The 20,080-nt window shown below is 55.0% G+C and overlaps 1 protein-coding gene and 1 pseudogene across 1 annotated transcript in view; one reads left to right on the forward strand and one right to left on the reverse strand.

Annotated features, from left to right (window-relative positions):
* Positions 1-1,190: 1,190 nt before the first annotated feature.
* LOC116856693 lies at positions 1,191-7,170 on the reverse strand (annotated as a pseudogene).
* Positions 7,169-20,080, forward strand: part of PTPRN2 (protein tyrosine phosphatase receptor type N2) — a 710,237-nt gene continuing 697,325 nt past the window's right edge. Inside the window, exon 1 of the mRNA XM_032840229.1 lies at positions 7,169-7,259. Within this exon, the coding sequence (XP_032696120.1) occupies positions 7,169-7,259 (91 nt within the window). The remainder of the gene's footprint in view (positions 7,260-20,080) is intronic.

A 20,080-nucleotide genomic window follows, 5' to 3' on the forward strand; every position in this document is an offset into this window, starting at 1 on the left:
TTTTGGACCGTTGTGTTTTCCTTTGTCTCCATGTATATTTTCATTTTCTACTTGATTTCTTGGTTGGCCCGCTCACCATTTAGTAGGTATTATTTAACCTCCACGGACTTGTGGTCTTTCCAGATTTTGTCTTGTGGTTGATCTCACTTTCATGGTGGTCTGGTCAGAAAAGATTCGTGGTAGGACTTTGGTCTTTTTGGATTTGTTGACACTTGTTTTGTGGCCTAATATGTGGTCTGTTCTGGAGGGGGTCCATGTGCACTTGGAAAGAATGTGTCTTCTGTGTTTTAGGCTGGAATGCTGTGAACGTATCTGTTAGACCCATCTTGTCCTGCCCCGCTTTTAGTTACCAACTTTTGGTTATTGTTATCTTCATCCATTATTTCACTAGGAGTTGCCAAATGGTGATTTTCTAAATATGTCACTCCTTTGTACTGGTCACCTTGTTTTTCTGAAAAGAAGAATTTTACTCCAAAAATCATTTAGCTACCCTGAAACATTATTCATGCAGAAAAATCAGGCCAAATGCTTTGGTTTCTTTATTTTCCAATTTTTAGAAGAATGAGTTGGTGCCCTGGCAGCTCCTGAAGGTTAATAACACATTTTTGGTATCAATATCAACAGTGCATTCCTGTAAGTCTGCTGAATTTGGCCAGTAGCAGCCTTTTACTAGCTTGTTTTTGAGCCCTTTTGACAAGGCTTGGTCTCCTTTACAAGTTTCCACACGGTAGCATCTCAGTTCTGGATTTCCGTGAGACACCCTTTGGGCCATTATGATGTGGCTTTGAGATTAAATCTGGCTTCACATTTTGGGTTAGCCTCTTATTATTTGTGAGGTTTGGGCAAGTTATGAAACTCTCTGAGCCTCACTTTATCTCTACAATCTGGACGATAACGTTCATCTCACATCAGTGAGGTATCAGACATGAAATGCTTCAGAAATATGTCCCCTTTCCTTCTTTCCGAGTACGTTTCTTGACAATCCTCCTGTGCGCTGCAGAGTCTGTAGCTGGTAATGAGGCTAACCCCCTGAGATTTACACAGGGCGAGGCCACTACGGCGGTGCCCGGGAGGGCATCGTTAGCGTCTTCAAGTGTTGCGTGAGGGCATGGTGTTCACTGGGATTTCCTGTCTACCTCATCCCCACAGCTACATGGTCTTCAGATGCTCCCTGTTGGGAACTAGAGTCCGAATCCAAGGGAAGGCTGTGTCAGTTTGGCTCTGCCAGTGAACATCATTTGAATTCTGATTTGGGACTAACCCATCGGCCCATGTGGTCTTACCTCATCCCCATCAGAGACTGCAGATTCATTAGTTGGGGCATGTAGGGTCTTCTACCATCTTCAGGCTGAAACACACAGTGTAAATGAGGAGGCTCTCTCGTTGCAAGTGAACCAATGGAATCTTGCTTTGTGGGAACCCGAGTTCTGAAATCCAAATGGCACCACTCAGAGTCACTCGAATTGAAAGTGGCCCGAGGACACTCAAGTGGGCACATTTAAGACATATTGGGTTGCAGACGCTTGGCTTCCAACCCGGCCTGGAGCCGAGCTGGCCAGAGAACTGACAGGATGCCCAAGGCTGTCTGTGGCCCTGGTCTGAAGGACTTGGTTCTGCGCAGGCTAGATCTTCTCTTTGGCACGGTGGTCCCTGTGGGTCCAGAGGCCTGAAAGCTGGCTGGTAACCTGGGGAAAGCAGGTGGTGGGAGAAGGTCTCCCAGAGGTGAGGCGGTGCCCAAGGCTGGCTTCATCTTCTGCTGCTTTACTAGGAGACTTTCAGCCGGGTCCTTGTGTCACTTGTCCGACTAGAACACTCTGGGAAAGCACCGTAGGCTATGGATGTCTTCCAGAAATGGACTGATGAGCCAGCCTGTGGGGAGAGTGTGACTTTCTACAAAGCTTAACTTTCGGTCAAGTTGGCTAAAGACATGTATTTCCTTCTGACTCGAAGTGGAAGAAACAACACTGACTTAAACATGGAGCCCCTCGTGATGCCAAGTGTCTCCAGCGCCACCGCCCTCCGCAGCACCCAATCAGTGTCCTGTGGGGCAGGCTGAGCCCTGCTCTGGAGAGGCCCAGATGCTGTCACAAGGACTGGCTTCCAGAGCTTTCTCAGCAAACTGTCAGATGGTGAACCAGGAAGGGCTGAAGTGGGGTGTTGGACTACACGAGATGCCATGGGTTTTAACTCCGATCGTGCCACTTGAACTGGCTGCAGGATCTTGGGAAGATGGTTTGAATCACCTCAGCTTGGTCCTGTACAATGGGGGTGACTCCAGAGGCCCCCGTCCTTGCCGGAGCTTTATAAAGTTGGATGTTTCTCTCGTTATTAACACTGTGACTGCTTCTGAGTAATAAAGAACCTGAGGCCACCGCTGCAAGCCTGTGAGCAGAGCACTGGAGAGCTATGCAGCAAATCCGGCAAAGCCCAGGGCTGCACAGGGGCCGGGAGCTGCAGAGCCAGGGAAGACAGATGCAGGCCAGGGGCGGCCCGGGGCTTCAGGAACCAACGCGCAGTCCCCAGGGGCCAGCTCTGAACACATCCGGCCTGTGGCGCTCCGACGACCCACAGTCCAGGACAGAGCACCTGCCTGGGTTTGTTCAAGCCGAGGATACACTGGTGGCACATCTTGACGGACAGGTGTTTGCTGGGAGAAGGCCACGAAGACGGACGGGGGAGCTGCCGGCCACAGGGCAGCGGTGCCTGTGGACACCACCAGCTCCCCCCATGCAGGGTCAGCTGACCCCTTGGTCTCTGCTGACTGGCAAAAGGCCAATAACACAGCGTCCAACAGGCTCAGCCTAATTCTTCCAAGTTTGGGGGTCTAGGAGCAATATGGGGGCTGTAACCTCCCTCTTCCTGCTCTGGGGCTGTCCCTCTTTGGGGCCGGAGAGCTGTGCTGCGGACGTGAGAGGACGCAGGTGTCCTCGGGACAAGACCTCAGCAGGGCCAAGTGGCTTCTCGGTGACTGAAGGCTGCGGGTGCTTCATCGGCAGCAGTGGGGTGGCCATGGCTCACCGCCGGCCCACAGAGCCTCCTCTCGGGGGCCGGGCAGCTGCTCTCCCCCTGGGGGCCACCTGGACCAGCGACGACTCACACCCGAGCAGACACCCGGGCAGCGAGTCGTGTCTAAATGACCACAACGAGCCAGTTCAAGGTGGCCGATCTGGCAGTTTTGACGGTCAAATCAATAATTCCAATCCCATCACAGCCTACCACACTAGGATGACACTCAGCGAGGGCCACGCTGTTTGTCTAGTAATTTGAGGACGCTCGTGACCACATATCCATGTGCCTCTGTTCACACAGAATGTGCAAAAGCTGTCTGTGCTCACCCTGAATCTCGCCGCAAATCTCTCCTCCCTGAGAAAGCGATCCCTTATCACGCGGGCACTGGCGGGCATGCCCGGCCTGGCCCACTGAACACCTGGCTTCCCCTGAAGGACAGGAACAGGCTGGGCAAGGGAGCTGCGAGCCCTGGGGACTGGTGACCGAGAGCCACATCCTCTGGCGCTCGCCATCCCCTACTCCCCCACAGCAGGCCACCTCACTGGGGTACTTCCCGGTCCTAAGCAGGTATCACAGCTCTTCTGAAAGGCAACTCTGACATTTCCCAGAGCACGGGCCAGTGCGTCGGAGCTATCAGGTTGGTCGATAGTTTGATCTGTCACTGCTCGGCGACATTCAAGGCCATGGAGCTGGCATGTGCTGCGTTGGAACTGAGCCCTGTGTCCTCCCTGGGACTTCTACCCCACTCACCTCCTCAGCCTCAGGGGAAGTTCTTGGAGAAAGACGAGGATGGAGGGCTGTGTCTGACCTTGAAATTCTCCTTGGATGAGCTTGACCTATGAAGGCAAACATGTTCTTATGTGAACTGTAAGACTGCATCGTGTACAGAGCCCACCTTAGCACGTGAGGGACGCATGCCATCGAGAAGTGTGATGACACCAACTTACGTGATTTCATAGCAAAGCCACAGAGGGACACCCACTGTCTAAAGGACTCAGGGAAAAAGCACACGTTGGAAAGTTAGATGCTGTACCCACAGCAGACGGGTGCATACAGGTGCCGTGTACAGCCTCCAGACATACCCTCGCCCCCACACACAGACATACCATGTGCAGACATACCATGCACACACAGCATACACAAGTGCACGTGTCCACACACGTGCAGTCATACCCAGACAAACACAAGGACACACACGTGCATGCCTCCTTGTGCGTCTGGGTCATGCCCTGGGGATTCCTGTCTGCCGGCCCGAGCTCCAGAAAGAGCCATGCACAGCCTTCTTAGAGATCAGAAAGCTGGGTTACCTCACACTGAGCCCTGGAACCTGGCCCTGCTCTTCCTAAACCATACTTTGCTGCCTTTCTCCGTCCCTTCTGTGTGTCCCTCTTCTCTGCCTCTAGCGGCTCCTGCCATTGCAGCAGAGCTGAGATCTCACGGCGCAACAGCAGAGTCCAGCACGGTGATGCCGTCCGCATCTTTGTGGGTTTTGTACTTCTTCCCAGTATTTCTTTTTTAAAAATTTTTAAAAAATTAAGGCATTTTATAAAGAGAACTTGGGTGCGTGCCAGTGTGGGGGAGGGCTGGAGGGATGGGGAGAGAGAATCTGGAGGTTCTCTCCACTGAGCGTGGAGCCCACCTTGGGGCTGGATCTTGTGGCCCCAAGGTCATGAGCTGAGCCCAAATCAGAAGTCAGACACTAAACTAAGCCACCCAGGCACCCCTCAGTATTTCTGGCATAGGAATTTCCGTTTCCCTTTTCTCAGGGCAGTTTTCCACTTCCCCTTTCTTGGGGCATTTTACCTCCAGATTCCCTGTGACTCTGCCAGAGCCCTGAGGCTAGAGCCCTTGGGGTGAAGCAGGCCAAGGGCTCAGGACCCTGCAGCCAGGAGCCACAGAACAAGAACAACCCATGCCCTTCCTGGGATCCCTGTCTCTCTACTCAAAACGAAACAGTTCTCCGGGATGCCGGTCAGGAGGGGTTCAAAACTCCTGCAGGTCCTTCCTGAGGGACTTTGCCCACAGGGAGTGTCCCAGTGACCTCCACATCCTGTCCTCAGGCAGCTGGCTCCCTCGGTGGCCAGAGTGCCGTGACCCTCATCTACAACACAGAAATGGAGTTAGATGTCTGGTGACAGGTCCTTGGGTATCCCACAGGGACATCCCTGACCAATTACCTGTGATGCCCTCCCGCTTCTGGGCCACCTTGTGGGCCTGTCATGAACAAGCTTTACCTTCTAGCCCATCTAGATCCTATTTCCTTGTTTTATCTCCAGCCTTCTCTTCCTGGTGCAGGGGCCGCCCCCCTGAGAGCACACCCCCGGAGCCCTGGGAGCACACTCTGGAGCACTCTCCCTCTGGGAGTGTAGGGCCTGCACTTTCACCGAGGTAGACCCCTCACACCTGGGAGCCCAGGTTCGCGGTACGCCCTGCGTGCAACCTGGGCTTAGCAGGGTGCTGTGACAGAGCTGAGGGACGAGTGTCTTCTAGCCTTTCCCAGAGAGTCGGTGGATGAGTGAACTCACTGGTGAATTCTACTGGAGGAGGCTCGTTTGCTCTGAGGTGGGAGCATCGTGCTAGCCCAGAGACTCCAAGTCCTAAGTGCTCAGCATACACCGAGAGCAAAGCACCCCAGTCCACTGAAAAGCCTGCTCACCATCGTTGTCCCCAACAGGTTGGCACTCCTGCTCTGTGGGATCCGCAGGTTACAAAACACAGACTTGTGGGCAAACGTGGAGCAGGAGGACGATGGCTGCTGGACAGTTCCCTGGGCCTTTGAGCAACATCAGATGGAGACCCAGAAGGAGGAACTGCTTTCCTGGGCACAGGGACAGAGAACGTTGAGCAGAATGGCACGAGGGAGGGACCCGGCAGGGAGGACAGGCGTCAGCAAGGAGGTGGACGCTGAGGCCTCAGGGCCAATATTTAGTCCCAACTGTAGATGGCCTGGGTTGAGCTGTAACCCTCTCACCATCTACCCCACCCCAAAGTCTGCACAGGCCAGCCTTATGGGGATAACGGGCAAGGAGGGAGAGGACATGGGAAGGCTGGCTGATGAGGGCAGCAGAGAGAAACCCCCAAGGCGCACGCTGCAGGAAGGAGAGCTGACCTAGACCAGTGGACTCATAGGGGCGGGGATGAGGGTCCAGGCCACCGCCCAGTGCTGAAGGAAGCAGGTGGGGACTGGGGCATCCGGGCAGGGGCACACGGAGGACGGTGACGAGGGAGGCGATCCGCGCAAACCACGCGAGACAGTACAGCCACACTCACCCCCCACATTACTCACAACACACAGCTCACACCCCACCTCTCAGACGCACTCAGCACCGAGCACTCACGTTCTCTCTTCGCGCACACACAGCCCCTCCCAGGACCCCTGAAGCCGTGCGGGGTCTCTGGGAAGCAGAGGTCTTCCCGGGAGGTCCGCAAGGTCCCCAGCGCCCCTCAAGGACCCCGGGACGTGCCAGGGAGGGACCCCATGCCGACCCCCAGGGCCGCGGCCCTGCTGTGGACCCTGATCTCGCCGAGCTGAGCCCAACGCTCAGGAGGGACGGATCCCCTGGCCCGAGCCCCACCGCCTCCTCCTGAGGTTGGGGACCCCACACCCCAGACCCCGCTCCGGGACGCTTTTCCGTAGGCCCGCGGCACGACCTGCGGCGCGCGACAGCCCCTCCGGTCGCCCGAGAAGCGGCGTCCGACCCCGCAGCGCAGCCACACGTCCAGGCCCCGCGTGCTTGCGACGCCGTGGGGGACCGCGCGGGCGCGCACCTGCCCACGGTCCGAGCCGAGAAGGGCTGGGCCTTCCCATCCCCGCCACGCGAGCGGCTTAATTCTGCGCGTCCCACCGACCCCTCTGCCTCGCGTCCCGCAGGGGTGGAGGTGGAGGGAGCAGGGTGCGCGGGGAGGGGGGTGGAGCCTGCGAGGCCGCAGGCTGGGCGGGCCGAGCCGTGGGCGGGGCGCCGTGGGCGGGGCCGGCGGGCGCTCGGCGGGGCGGGGCCTGGGCGGGGCCTGGCGGGGGCGGGGCCGGCGGCGCTGTCCGGTGCTGAAGCGGCGGCGGCGCGGGCTGCGCGGGGAGGAGCGGCGCTCGCCAGTCGGTCCCGCCGCCCCCGCCGCGCCGCCATGGACTGAGCGCCGCCCGCCCGCCCGCCCGCCCGCCGACATGGGGCCGCTGCCCGCGCTCCTGCTGCTGCTGCTGCTGCCGCCGCGCGCCGCGCCCGTGCCCCGCGCCCGGCCGCTTCCGGGGCTTCTCGGTGAGTGGGGGTGGGGGCGTGGGGGAGGGGCGCGGGCGTCGGGGGATGAACTGCGAAGGCGGGGGAAGGGGCGTCTCGGCGAGGGAGGGGGTCTGGGAGTGGGGGAGGAGGCGCCTGAGGTGGGGGCGAGGGTGGGGGATGCTCGGTGAGTCACGGGGCGGGGGGAGGGGGCTTGTCGGCGAGGGGGGCGGGGTAGCGGCTTCTCGCGGGGGGTTCCGGGGAAAGGGGCTTGTCGGCGAGTGGGGGTGTCTGGGGAGGGGGCCTGGCGGGTGAGGAGGCGGGGGAGGGGGCTGCTCGGCAAGCGAGGGGCGGGGGGGAGGGGGCTTCTTGACGAATGAAGGGGTGGGGGAGGAGGCTTTCTGGTGAGTGAGGGGGCGGGGTGGGGGCTTCTTAGTGGGGGAGGGAACGGGGGGCTCCCTCGGCGGGGGAGGGGTCTTCTCATTGGGAGAGGGGGAAGGGGAGGGGCGGGGGCGGGGGCGGGAAGGAGGCTCCCGGGCGCGCGACGGGGGTGGGGCGCCCGGGTGCGTGAGGGGGCGGGGGTCGGGGCGCGGTGGGAGGCGCTCTCTGGGGCAGCGAAGCCTTCGCGGGGTCTCTGCCCTGCCCCGGGCGCCGCCGCGACCTCGCCGCGGCGCCCTGCCTCAGTTTCCTCCCCGGCGCCCCTCCCCGCGAGGACTTCCGCCCGGGTCGGCCCCGGCGGCCTGGGGAGGGCGCGCCCCGCGTGTGCGTGTGGCCCCGGGGCAGGGTCCCGGGGGCGCTGGACCTGGTCGGCGGCGACTGGGGGGAAGCGGCGGCCGTGGTTCCCCCCTCGCTCCCGCGCCGCGGACTCCTGCCTGCGTGGCCCTCCCGTGGCCTCCGCCACCCCCGGCCTCGCCCGCAGACGGACATTTTCCTTCCGCGGCTGAGGTGGAGGGACGCGGGGCCGAGCCCAGAACCCTCCCCCGAGCAGGCCGGCCGTTTGCGCCGGGCCGCGGGCAGGGCCGGGCTTTCTGTGGCGCTTCGCTCGGAGGCCGGAATTGCGGAGCAGATGCGTGGTGACCCGGGGTGGAAAGTGAGGGCCGAGGGTCCCCCGGGTCGTGGAGAGGGGCGGCGCGTGGCCCCCGGCCTCCTCCCAGCCTGGGCTGCCCCCCTGGGCTCCGTGGTCCCAAACAAAGAGACCGCGAGGAGAGCTGCGTCCCCCCAGATTTCTGGCTCATGCAGACCAGTGGCCCCGAATTTCTTCCTCGCATGTGCCTGCGGCCTGGTGGGCAGCGCGGCCGGGTTAGGGGGAGAGCTGGTGAGAGGCCCGCTGGGGTGGAAGGGTGCGTCCCACCCCCACATTTCGGGGGCTGAGGGCCACGCACAGATCATCTTGGTCAGGAGAGCCTTGCTCAGCGAGGTCTGGGGCCTGGCTCCCTGTGGGGTCTCTAGGGCCTCACCCCAGACTGCTGCTGAGAGGCGACTGTGCATCTGTCCTCGACGCCTCAGTGAGAGCCGTTGGCTCGGTCGCTACTCTTTTTCCGTCAGAATTCCCAGTTCATAGCATTCTGCTTTAACCACAGAGAAGGGAAGAAGGGAGAGGTGGCCGAGGGAGGGAGCGAAGGAAAACCCGGAACTGGAAAGATATGAAGAGGAGGAAATCAGTACACTGTCGTGGACAATATTGCCCGACAAAGCAATGGTATTTTGGCTACAGGCAAAATGGAATCGTATTTAAAAAGGTGCCTTGTTTCTCCTCTGCTTCTTGTGTGCTTCCGTGGAGTCTCCTGGGTACCATCTTTACGTGGGACGTTGGGGGTCCAGACATCATTCACACTGTCTCAAGGACTCCGGGTGGGAGGGTTAACCTGCGCCATGCCCCACGTGATTGGAAGTTGCGTGGCAGTGTATACAGATAACGAAATGTAAGTGTGGTCTTCTCATTTTGGAGTAGCATGTAGCTTTGTCTACCTGTGTGAGGTCCCTCCATCTTGTCCACTCAGCCTTCTGTCCCCAACGTCCTCACCGAGAATGCTGCTGCCAGGTTCTCAAAATTCATATCCCCGGTCTTCAAAAAGCTCGGGGAGAACCACAGTCACCTCTGAAAGGTATATGCTACCATGTTTCTCTTTCTCCGCTGTCCGGATCTTGTTTGGTCATGGTCGCACTAAGTACCTTGTTCCAAACAATAACGCGACACACAGCAAAGATCCCCTGGAGACCTTAGTTGTGGCCCAGCCTTGTCACTTGTTCTCTTTTTATTTGTTTAGCTCAGGTTGGCACCTAAAGGACACACACAGCTCAGTGAAATCTGAGGTTTTGCTCCTTGCTAGCATCATAAAATTGTCGGGTAGAATGAGGAGTCTCCTTTTTCCCAGTTAAGACCCAAGACCAGGTCTTTCTGTACAGGCTGCCTTGACTTGAGCCACAGTTCTCTTCAGATTGAGACAGTGAGGAGTTCTTAATGAAAACAGGGTCAACAAAGGTACTAAAATCTGCTCTTATTCTCCTTGTTCCGAGCCACATTCTATGATGCTACCGTATTTCCACAACAGCTCTTGGCGGGATCCCAGTGGCAGTGGGTGTCTCACCTTTTCCCTTTCTTCACCCGCACCCCTTCCCACTTCATCACTTGAGCTTCATGCCCTCACTACACCTTTGTGTCCGTGTCTTTTTGGTGCGAAAAGCTTTTTTATGGCACATAGTTTTTCATTATCTTTGACACTATTATCAGAGCTGAACAGGGTGGGAATAATGGCACCCCCATCCATGAGATGATTCAGCTTTGCTTCCAGTCAAAATACCGTTGGTGCATCAGGCAGCCTTGTCCCAGGTAGTTGAGCAATTGGGTTCTCTTCCATATGGTTCCATCTTTGGGTGTCCCTTTGCTCCCTCCCTCTGCCTTTCTCTGTGATTTCAGGACCTCCTTTTGTTCAGGTGGCGCCACCGAGGTCTGGTGTGAATGAAAGATGTTTGTCTTTAAGCCATTTTTAGTTATAGGGAAGCCAGCTTGTGAACCCGCTCGAACAGCCCCCACATTTAAGAGCAATCCTATAAAAGGACCTTCTCTTGCTAAAGAAATAAAAATCTCATTTTCCAAAGCACACAGTCAACCTCTCATGAAAATGTTCCTTGGAGAATCCAGAGTCAAAGCTAGCCTCTGCCTCTAGCTTTGAGACGGGTGAGCGTCTCTCCTTCCCCCTCGTTTTCATCTTCTGCTTTGCCTGCACTCACCAGGGAGCCCGCTCGGAGCTGAGGAGAGCGCAGCCGGGGGCAGGAGCCGGCCTGCTTCGTCACCTCAGTAGCCTGATTGTTTAGTTTTTAATCAAAGCATGCTTTCCACCACAAGAGCACACATCCTTCTTCGCTTCTCAGTGCCCATAGCTCTTGGTTTTGTGGGATGTGCGGTGGTGAGCAGCCTGCCTTCCCCTACAGCACAAGGCCTGCTCCCTCCTTTCTTTCCGCCTGAGTCTTTGCCAGTCTCCTCCCTGCGCTCCGGCTCTCCCAGCGGAAGGACGGGGTGCGTGGAGACCGCGGGCTCCTGTGGAAGGGCGGTGACGGCGGCAGGCTCTCCCGCCGAACCGGATGCGTCGGTGGAACTGTGATGCTGCTGCCTCCTGTGTCCAGAGACGGCGGTTAAATGTGTCAGACTCGGAAGGAACGTGTGGGGAATAAAAGAGGTTTTGAGACGGCTTCCTCTCGGGGCTAAGCTTCGCCGTGCGTCTCTGCGTCTCGCAGCTCTTCTTTTAAAAGCCGATCTGTTTTTGTACCTGGTTACCAAGATCATCCTTGGTAGCGCCCACCACGTCGGTGTGGGAGGCGTGCTCAGTTTTCCGGAGTCGGCTTTCTGCTTTGCTCCGTGGCGGTGCCGGGTCCCATCGTGGCCCGTGTGCAGGCATTTCTGTGGGCCACGAAGTGCGCAGACTTGCAGAGTCCCTGGCTTTCCACGCAGAAGGGCGAGACAGAGTGGGACATCCGCAGTTAGGTGGAGACGTGGGGCGAGGTGGTCACCCGGGGTGACGTTCTGGTGATCCCTAGAGCAGTTATTTTCCCTTTTACGTGATAATAATGGCTGCACTCTGAGTTTGTCTTGTTCTTGGCCCCCTGCCCCAGGCAGGCAATATTACCCAATTTGTGAATGCAGTTACTCACCCCTTTTTATTTTTAAAAGTTAGGAACATGGGTGAAGAAGAGAAGTTGGAAAGAGGCCTGGCATTAGCTGAGCCGTCCTCATACATGCTGTTAGCCAGAAAGGTTTCTGTCACCATGATCTCTTGGAGACTTACCTTAGAACTTAAAAATTCCCTGTGAAATGGTGTTTGTAACTAAACGTAACTCAATGTGACTCACACTAAAAATAAGCCTTTAGCGGGGCGCATGGGTGGCTCAGTGGGCTAAAGCCTCTGCCTTCAGCTCAGGTCATGATCTCGGGGTCCTGGGATTGAGCCCCGTGTTGGGATCTCTGCTCTGCGGGGAGCCTGCTTCGCCCTCTCTCTCTCCGCCTGCCTCTCTGCCTGCTTGTGATCTGTCAAGTAAATAAATAAAATCTTTAAAAAAAAAAATAAGCCTTTGGCTTTGGGTGGCATATATTTGAGTTATGCCTGGGTGTGTGTAACTACTGCTGTCCTCTAAGAGTTGTTACGTGTGGAGAGGCAGAAAACAAAACAAAACAAAACACCTTAAGAAATGGGCGGAAAGAATTTGAATCCAGATGTATCCCTGTAGATGCAGGCCTAGGGAGGCTCAGTTAACCGAGAGCCTGTCTTATCTCTACTGACAAGATGTTCCATTTCCTGAGGAAGCAAACAGCTGAATTCACGGCAGATAATTCTCGGCTCTGCAGAAAAGCACGGGTAGCTGTTTCCACATTACTCTAAACTGACCTTCATGAATATGGGCCCAGCTGGACTTCGTTTTTAATCTTGGTTGGTAGGAGGACAGAAAAGCCAAGAAGCAGAAAATTATCAGTGCACTTTTCTGCTGTCTGGAAACAGTTTGTTGAAGGAAGAAGGAAGTTTTTTCTTTTAATTCTCGTTATCTCCAACACGTCTACCAGGAGCACTATTTAAATATTTAGGGCAGGAAGTGGAAAGGGGTGCGGTTCTCGTGGAAACACTCCTGTTCACATGTTAAATGACTTTTTTGTTTGTTCCTTGGCTTCTGCAGCTGGTAAGCGGGTGACTCCCCTGTAGGTGTGAGGCCCTGAACTGTGGACTAGAGGTGCGGGTGTGTGAAACGTCAGGGTCAGTCTCTCTAATGGTCTCTGTGTGTGTGGTGTGAAGAGATAAGGAAGCTGGTCAGGGTCTTGTGACGTTCACTTGGCGCTGGCTCTCCAGTGCAGGGGTGCATGTTAACTGGGCTTTTTATTTCTTTCATTTTCATCTGTTCCCTCGGTCCTATGATTATGGTTCAGAAAATGCAAGGATACTCCCTCTCTACGTGGTACTAGTATTGGTTCCCACGCGGGTAGTTGAATGGGCAGGAGGGGAATGTTTATAAAACAGATCGGGGTACTTTCTCTTTTCTAATTTAATTAAAAACGATCATACAGTGAAATGGAGTTTTGTTTTGGTGTATCATTCTAGGTGTGGATTCTGATGACAGCTCATAGAACAGTTCCTTCCCCCCAACACTGCCCTGTGCTCCCCCTTTGTACCGACAGCCTACTTTGAGCCCCTGGCAACCTGTGGAACTCTCTACGTGCAGTTACGTGTACTCCCTGGAAACTCGCCTACTCCTTGGTAGGCGAGCCTGTGCAGCTCCCTCCCATCTCACAGAGGGAAAGACTGAGGCTTAGAGGGGTTAGGAAGAGTACGGTAAGATACTTGGTGCTGGGATTGGGTCCTAGTTCTCTGACCTTCAGGTTTCATTTTCTTTCCAGCTGGCGACCCCAGAATGAGGCCCTGGGGGTGGCTCCTTAGGACGTAGGTCCCCCAGAAGGGATCTGCACTCTTAGACCTTGTCTCTGGAATTCCCAAGAACAGGGGTGTCTGCCTCTTATTATGACAGGGACAGAGGGGATTTTCACTTGTCTGATTGCCTTTCCTAAGGAGCTTCCAAACCACTAGGCTTGAAGGGCCTGTTTGGGAGAGAATTGGAAAATGCCCTTTGGTCTGGGGGTTGGTTTTCTGCCCTGGGTTTTGCATGTCAGAGTCAATCATCTGGTTAGCCTCGCTGAGTGAATCTTCATGTTTGGAAATGGATAACGTGTTTTTGGACACTTTGAGCCTATCCTCATGGCAGGAATGCAAGTGACACTGTAGGGTTCACGGCTTACTGTGCCCCTAACCACGGTCCAGAATGCCCGGTGCTTCCCCCCAGCCTCTTCGAATGCGGTGCTGCAGACCTCGAGGACTAGCTCTCGTGGCAGCCGTGCCAGGAACACTGCTCCAGAGTAAGGGAGGACGAAGGAGGGTCATTCTCCTAAGAAGATCGTAAGAGGAGGTCCCATCTAGAGTTGACATTTAGAACCGTGATCGAGCAAAGGGACGGCTCGTTCACTCTCTCATTGTTTTCCGAGGCATCTGGTAGAGGAGAGAATGAAACGTTCCCTCCCATGACAGGGGCATTCTGTGTTGCTGTGTGTTCTGAAGGTCCATTTTGGGCTCTGATACAATGTTTTACATACAGTTCAAAAGATATTTGGAAACGGGTTGTTTGGTGGAAGGAATTTTCAGGAGAAAAGCTGACCTGGCTTCCAAACGGAAAAGGACTTTAATTAATGAATTAATTAATTTAAAGATTTTATTTATTTATTTGAGAGAGAGACAGAGAGAGCATGAATAAGCAAAGGGACACAGGGAGAGGGAGAATCAGATGCCCTGCTGAGCGGATAGCCTGACCTTGGGCTCGATCCTGGACCCTAAGATCATGACTTGACCCTAAGGCAGACCCTTAACCGACTGAGCACCCAGGCATCCCAGGAAAAAGACTTTATATTAATGGTGCAAGTGAGTTCTGATTCCAGCAGTGAAATATGGTCAACTTGTAAATGGACAGAGCAGCCAATAACATGGGCCATGGGAGGCGGATGCTTTTTCCATTTGGGCCCGTGGCTTTAATCCAGTTTAAAGCAGTAATTAACCTGTGGTAGGGCTCGAAGCCAACCAGGTGATTTGCACATCGTCTGAAATCGCTGGTGTTTTAATGGCAGCAGTCGAGGCAAACCAGCGAAAGCTCACTTCTCAGTGGGGGGCTGGGAATGGGAAATGGGGTGAGGAAGCAGCTTGGGCCACCACTTATCTGCCTGCCTTCTCACCTCAAGGCATGTTCTGTCCTGCAAAGGCACATCTGCTTTTACCAAAATATCACTCAGGACTTCTTGAATCTCTTCCTCTGCTTTTGCCCGAAACGAGGTCTCGGTTCCAGTCACTTGTCTTCCATCCCATGTCAGTGTTCTGTGAACAGCACCCAGCTGTGATTGTAAGCGCACGTGGGGAATGGTGGCATCCGTCCCAAGGGATGGGTGTTTGTCCTTGTGACCGTCTTCCCAGGTTCTCAGCCTGCTTCACCAGCGTGTTCTGGTCCTTGATTCCATGAAATAATAAACATGAAAAGAAACAAATACTCCAAGTGATTTCTGAAAACATGGTGGGGAATGGGTGGGTATGGGTCCAGAACACAAGTTCAATGACAAAATGCAGTGTTTGCGTGTCGCACGTCAACACACTGAGACATCGTCTGTCTTCCCCATCTGGTAATCTTCGCAGTTCGCACTTACATTAGAAGTCAAGGGGGAAAAATCAAAGGAAGTGAAAGGACTTCACTTGTAATTTCTCTGAATTCATACCATGAGCAAAGTACCAAATTCTTCTTGTTTTTGAGAGGATTTTATGAGGTGGTGGAGAGTCCTTGGTACCGGCCGTCCTAGATGTTACTGTTCCTGGAAACTCCATTTTATTCCAGTTAATGTTGGAGTTTGGTGGCCAGACAGGGTGGGACCTTGTTATTGTCGAAAATACTAGTTCCTTGGTGAGTCCAGGTCTCAGCTGACTGACTCCTGAGGTTTTGAAGCATCACCAGTACGTTTTATCTTTTAAAAAAGATTATTTATTTTAGAGAGAGAGAGTGTGTGTGCATGTGCACATGGGGCGAGGGGTGGGGAGAGGCAGAGGGAGAAGGAGAAAATCTGGAGCAGCCGCCCTGCCCCGGCCTCGGGGCTCGATCTCACACCACCTGCGTAGAAGTCGAGAGTGGGACGCTTAACCGACTGAGCCCCCGGGTGTCCCACTGTTGCATTTTAAATAGTAACATCACTTACGTTTTTTGATAAACATATTTAAAAATATAGTTACAGGACGGAAACCGAATTATGTCGTAGCGAGAATGACAGTGGTGTTGAGCATCGTCTGGAGTTTATTTCACATCAGCCCTTCAAAGAGTTTAAAGCCCTTGAATAAGAGAAATTGGGCTTAAGTAACAGTTATATACATTTCTTACATGTTTGAGTGGAAAGTATAAGAAAAATACATACTCTTTTCAGGTACACTAAACATCTTCTTTTAAAATATTATATAATGTTTGATGAATGCAAAAATCAGCACCCTTTTTAGTACATTTGACAAGTCTAGGTTGCATTGTTCTTAGGTGTCTACCGTCCTCTCTTGTCACTGAGGCATGACAGCTGTCCGATGCTGGAGTCCGGAGGACGGACAGACTCTTGTAAGAGCAGCGAGGGTCCCACAGAGTGAGAGCTGCACTGAGAGTCCCACAGAGACCTGCATGCCTGCCTTCCACAGCCTAATGCGGGGACTGCACACCACAGTGAGGGCATGACACAGGCAGCCTCCCTGAACCCTGAGGCCTCTATTTGAGTAGAGTGAGGGCTGAGCGAGTCTCCAAACCCTGAGTCCTCCACGTTGTGTGCTGCTGCCCCGAGGACTTGGGGTGTGAGGACACGCATGTGTGCTGCCACCATGCTCTTTCAGCAAAGACTGCAGTGGCCACGAGGAGCGTCGGGGTGGGGGGAGGTGACTGCCTCCAGGAGACCTGGCTCTGTGAGCATCTCTCTCGGAGGACACTGGGCTCAGACTTTTTCTGATCTGGGGCTCAGGGTGTGTGGGCCTGACAGACCAAGTCCCCCTCTGGAGGGGGGGCCCTGAGCTCTAGACCCTGCCTTGTTGGTGTCCAGCAGTCACCACAGTTTGTCCCTTTCTGCTTGTCTGTGGGCCACTCGTGCGCTCTGCCGAAGCCTGGTCACGCGCTCTGTGGCCTGCGTCTGAGCTGCAGCTGGCGGGGGCTTCTTGCGGGCCCGGCGTCCATCCGGCCTGTGGGCACGGCAGGGAGAGATGGGCAGCCTGGCGGTTCGGGTGTGTCAGGTCGTGTGCCCTGCGGGGGGCTGTGTCAGGTTCCTTAGGGAGGGGCAGTGGCTCTGTGCCTGGGCCCCGTCGCGTTGTCCGCCTCTCGGTGTCCTCTCTCTCCCCAGCAGCTGTCCCTCAGAGAAGACGGGACAGGCTCTCTCTTTGCTCTTCCGGAGGCTGTGGGGCTCCCTGGGTTCTGCAGGTGCCGGACTGTTCGTGGGGTGGCGGGAGGGGTAGGAGCTGAGCCCAGTGCGCCTTCCACCTTGGCCCGACCCTGTGTCTGTCGTGATGGTCGGCTTCTACGCCCGTGTGTCAGGGATGGTGCCCTTGTGTTTGGTCCCTGGTGGTGAGCTACCGTCGTGTGCGGCCGCGCCCGCAGCACCCGACTCCCCCGAGAAAACCTCGCGGAGATGCCCGTGGGGCGAGGTGGGCAGAGGTGCTGGTGGGTGCCGTGTGGGGTGGTGGGCGGGGGCGGGGCGTCCCCACGGGAAGCCCTTGCGCCGTGGGGGGCACGCGTGGGGCTTGCCCAGCAAGGAGCCCCCCGTTCGGAGCCCCCGTGACTGTCAGTATCTCCTTCTGTTCCTGCGGCTGGATTGCGGCTGCACAAAGGCCCCGTGGCCGCGTCCAGCTGGGACAGAGACTCCGATGTCAGAAGCAAGACCGGGCGGACGGTCGTTTCTTGCCGAGCCAGGTGTGGGCGAAGGGCCTCTTCCGGCCGGAGCCTGGCGCGTGCTCGGGCACCGTGGCGCTGTGCCCAGGCGGTGGCCCGCCTGCCGGTTGCTCCACGCGGTCCCTGAGCCGGTTTCCTCGGGAGCGGCCGCACCAGGCCCTGGGGCTCCCGTTCGCTTGCGATTGGTCTGCGGCAGACGCGAGTGCTCCAGAGGCCGTGTTAGGTGTGGGCGTCCCAGACCCCGAGGAAACGCACATGAATTTTTAATTGCCGGGAGCCTAAGCATTTTGACGGTTGAATAAAGAAACCTTTTCATTTTTTTTAAAGATTAATTTATTTTGGAGAGAGAGAAAGAGATCGCGGGCGCGTGAGCGGGAGGAGCAGAGGGAGAGGAGGAGCCCCAGCTGATCTGCCCGAGGGAAGGCGCGACTCGTTCGCGTGAGCCCGAGGTCTCGACCTCAGCCTGACCGAGGCAGGCCCTCCCCGACGGTGCCGCCCGGGCATGCCGGGAAGCCTTTTCATTCATTCACTTAAAAAAATTGTTTTTAAAGATTTTGTTTATTTGGCAGAGATCACAAGCAGGCAGAGAGGCAGAGAGCGGGGGACGCAGGCTCCCGCCGAGCAGAGAGCCCGACGCGGGGCTCGATCCCAGGACCCTGAGACCATGACCTGAGCCGAAGGCAGAGGCTTCACCCTCGGACCCACCCAGGCGCCTCCCCCATGACAACTTCTGATAATCGCTTCTTCCTCACATACAGTGAGCCCTGGTTTTAATTTACTGTTGTCCCAGAGGATGGGCGCGTCCGTGCGGGTCAGGTAGCCCGACAGGTGGAAACTGCGGTGCTGGTTGCTGAAACCATCTTGTGGGACTCACACAAGGAAAGCCAGTGTCCAGGAGGGCCAAGGCAACGTCAGAACAGTCTGGGGATGAGGAATGACTAGAGAAAAGCACTGGGGCGCCTGGGTGGCTCAGTGGGTTACGCCTCTGACTTCGGCTCGGGTCATGATCTCAGTGTCCTGGGATCGAGCCCTGTGTTGGCCTCCCTGCTCCGCGGGGAGCCTGCTTCCTCCTTTCTCCCGCCTGCTTCTCTGCCTGCTTGTGATCTGTCAAATAAATAAATAAATAAATCTTAAAAAAAAAAAAAAAGGAAAAAAAGAAAATCATGAGCAGTTCCTGAGGGACAGGAAGACCAAATGTTGGCGGTGAAACGAGATTTTGCTTGGTCTTGTGTATTTTGTCTCTTGGGGAGTAAGATGTAGTTCTGAGAGAGCATCTTGATTTGGTGCTATTCTGAGAAGATAAAAATGTGCAATCAAGCTGAAAATTTGGATATTTATATAGATATGCCTGTTCTTATTTTTCAAAGGTTTCGAGGGATTGAAATATAGATGTTAAACCCACTTTAGGACCATATCAGTTCATTAATGAAGAAGCCTATTACTGATGCTAAAATGTTGATATTTTTGGTCTAAATGCTGTTGAAGAATATATAGCATTTGTTTAATGAGTAAATGTTTTTCATAGGAATTCTGGAAAACACCCGATATCCAGGGTAAATTTAAAGTCAAGCACTATGGAAAAAAGAATGTTCCAGACTGTTAGAGGTGGCCTTACATAAAATAACACGTCTCACGAAGATTGTAATTAAATGGGTACTAACTAAAATCAAAACCTGGTTTTGAAAGATTCTACCGGGTCTGGATTTATTGTTATTATGCTCCTAATGTAGTATTTCCTCCAGAATATCGAAAGATGCCGCTTTGCTGTGTGGGATACACGAGCAGTGGAGGGAAGAACGGTCTCGCAGGAAAGACAGACGGTTGTTGGAACCTGCGGCCTGGAGAAGCAGGGGTCGGGCCCTTCCTGGAACCCAGTGGCTCCCGCTGTGGTCTCCACGGTCTTCTGGTTGCCCAGCGGGGGTGGGAGGTATGCTCCTGGGCCCTCCAGCGCGGACGCAGGGAAGCTGCTGAGACGCCCACAGCCCACAGAGCTGATGGCAGCCACGCCATGCCCGAAGACCGGATGTGGAGGCAGACGGGACGCGGCTGCTGGCCCAGCGCTCCTGTGTGGCCCAGCGAGAGCTTGGCTAAAATGTGGCAGGACGAACTATAGAACACATCTTGCCGCCTCCAAGCCCTTCTCCAGGTCAGGCAGTGACCACCAGGAAGATCTGACCCCGTCGCTCTCCTGTTGGAAACCTGCCCAGACGCCACGGAGGAGGCCCACGCCCTCCACTTCACACCTGTCCCCCAGGCACAAGCATCTCCATCTCCTGCAGGGATGCCCTCCAACCCGGTCTGTGTGTGTCCACACACACGCTTATTTACAAGTTATGCGTGTGCTGCGTTGAACTTATGCTTGTTATAAGTCAAGTTAAAAAACAAATTTAAAAGAATGAGGGAGTAATCATTGAAGTAATTATCGACTAGTCATTAAGATATAGTTGCAGGTACGAAAACTCCTCCGTGGGGGTGTCTGGGCAGCTTAGTCCGTTAAGCATCTGACTCTGTTTCCTGCTCCACGTGGAGTCCACGTGAAGGTCCTTTCCCTCTGCCCCTCCCCCTGCTCGTACACACCCTCTCTCTCTCTCTCTCAAATGAATACATCTTGGGGGCCTGGGTAGCTCAGTGGGTTAAGCCTCTGCCTTCGGCTCAGGTCATGATCTCAGGGTCCTGGGATTGAGTCCCACATCGGGCTCTCTGCTCTGCGGGAAGCCTGCTTCTCCCTCTCCCTCTGCCTGTCTCTGCCTACTTGTGATCTTGTCTGTCAAATAAATAAATATTTAAAAATATCTTAAAAAAGAGAGTATGGCAAAATTAAAAAACTTCCCCATACTCACCAAAATTACTATTAATAATGTTTCAGATGCTTAGTTTTTCTGTATCTTTGATTTTAA

This window comes from Lontra canadensis, unplaced genomic scaffold (assembly GCF_010015895.1).
Source record: "Lontra canadensis isolate GAN:19392208 unplaced genomic scaffold, GSC_riverotter_1.0 scaffold111, whole genome shotgun sequence".
NCBI lineage: Eukaryota > Metazoa > Chordata > Mammalia > Carnivora > Mustelidae > Lontra > Lontra canadensis.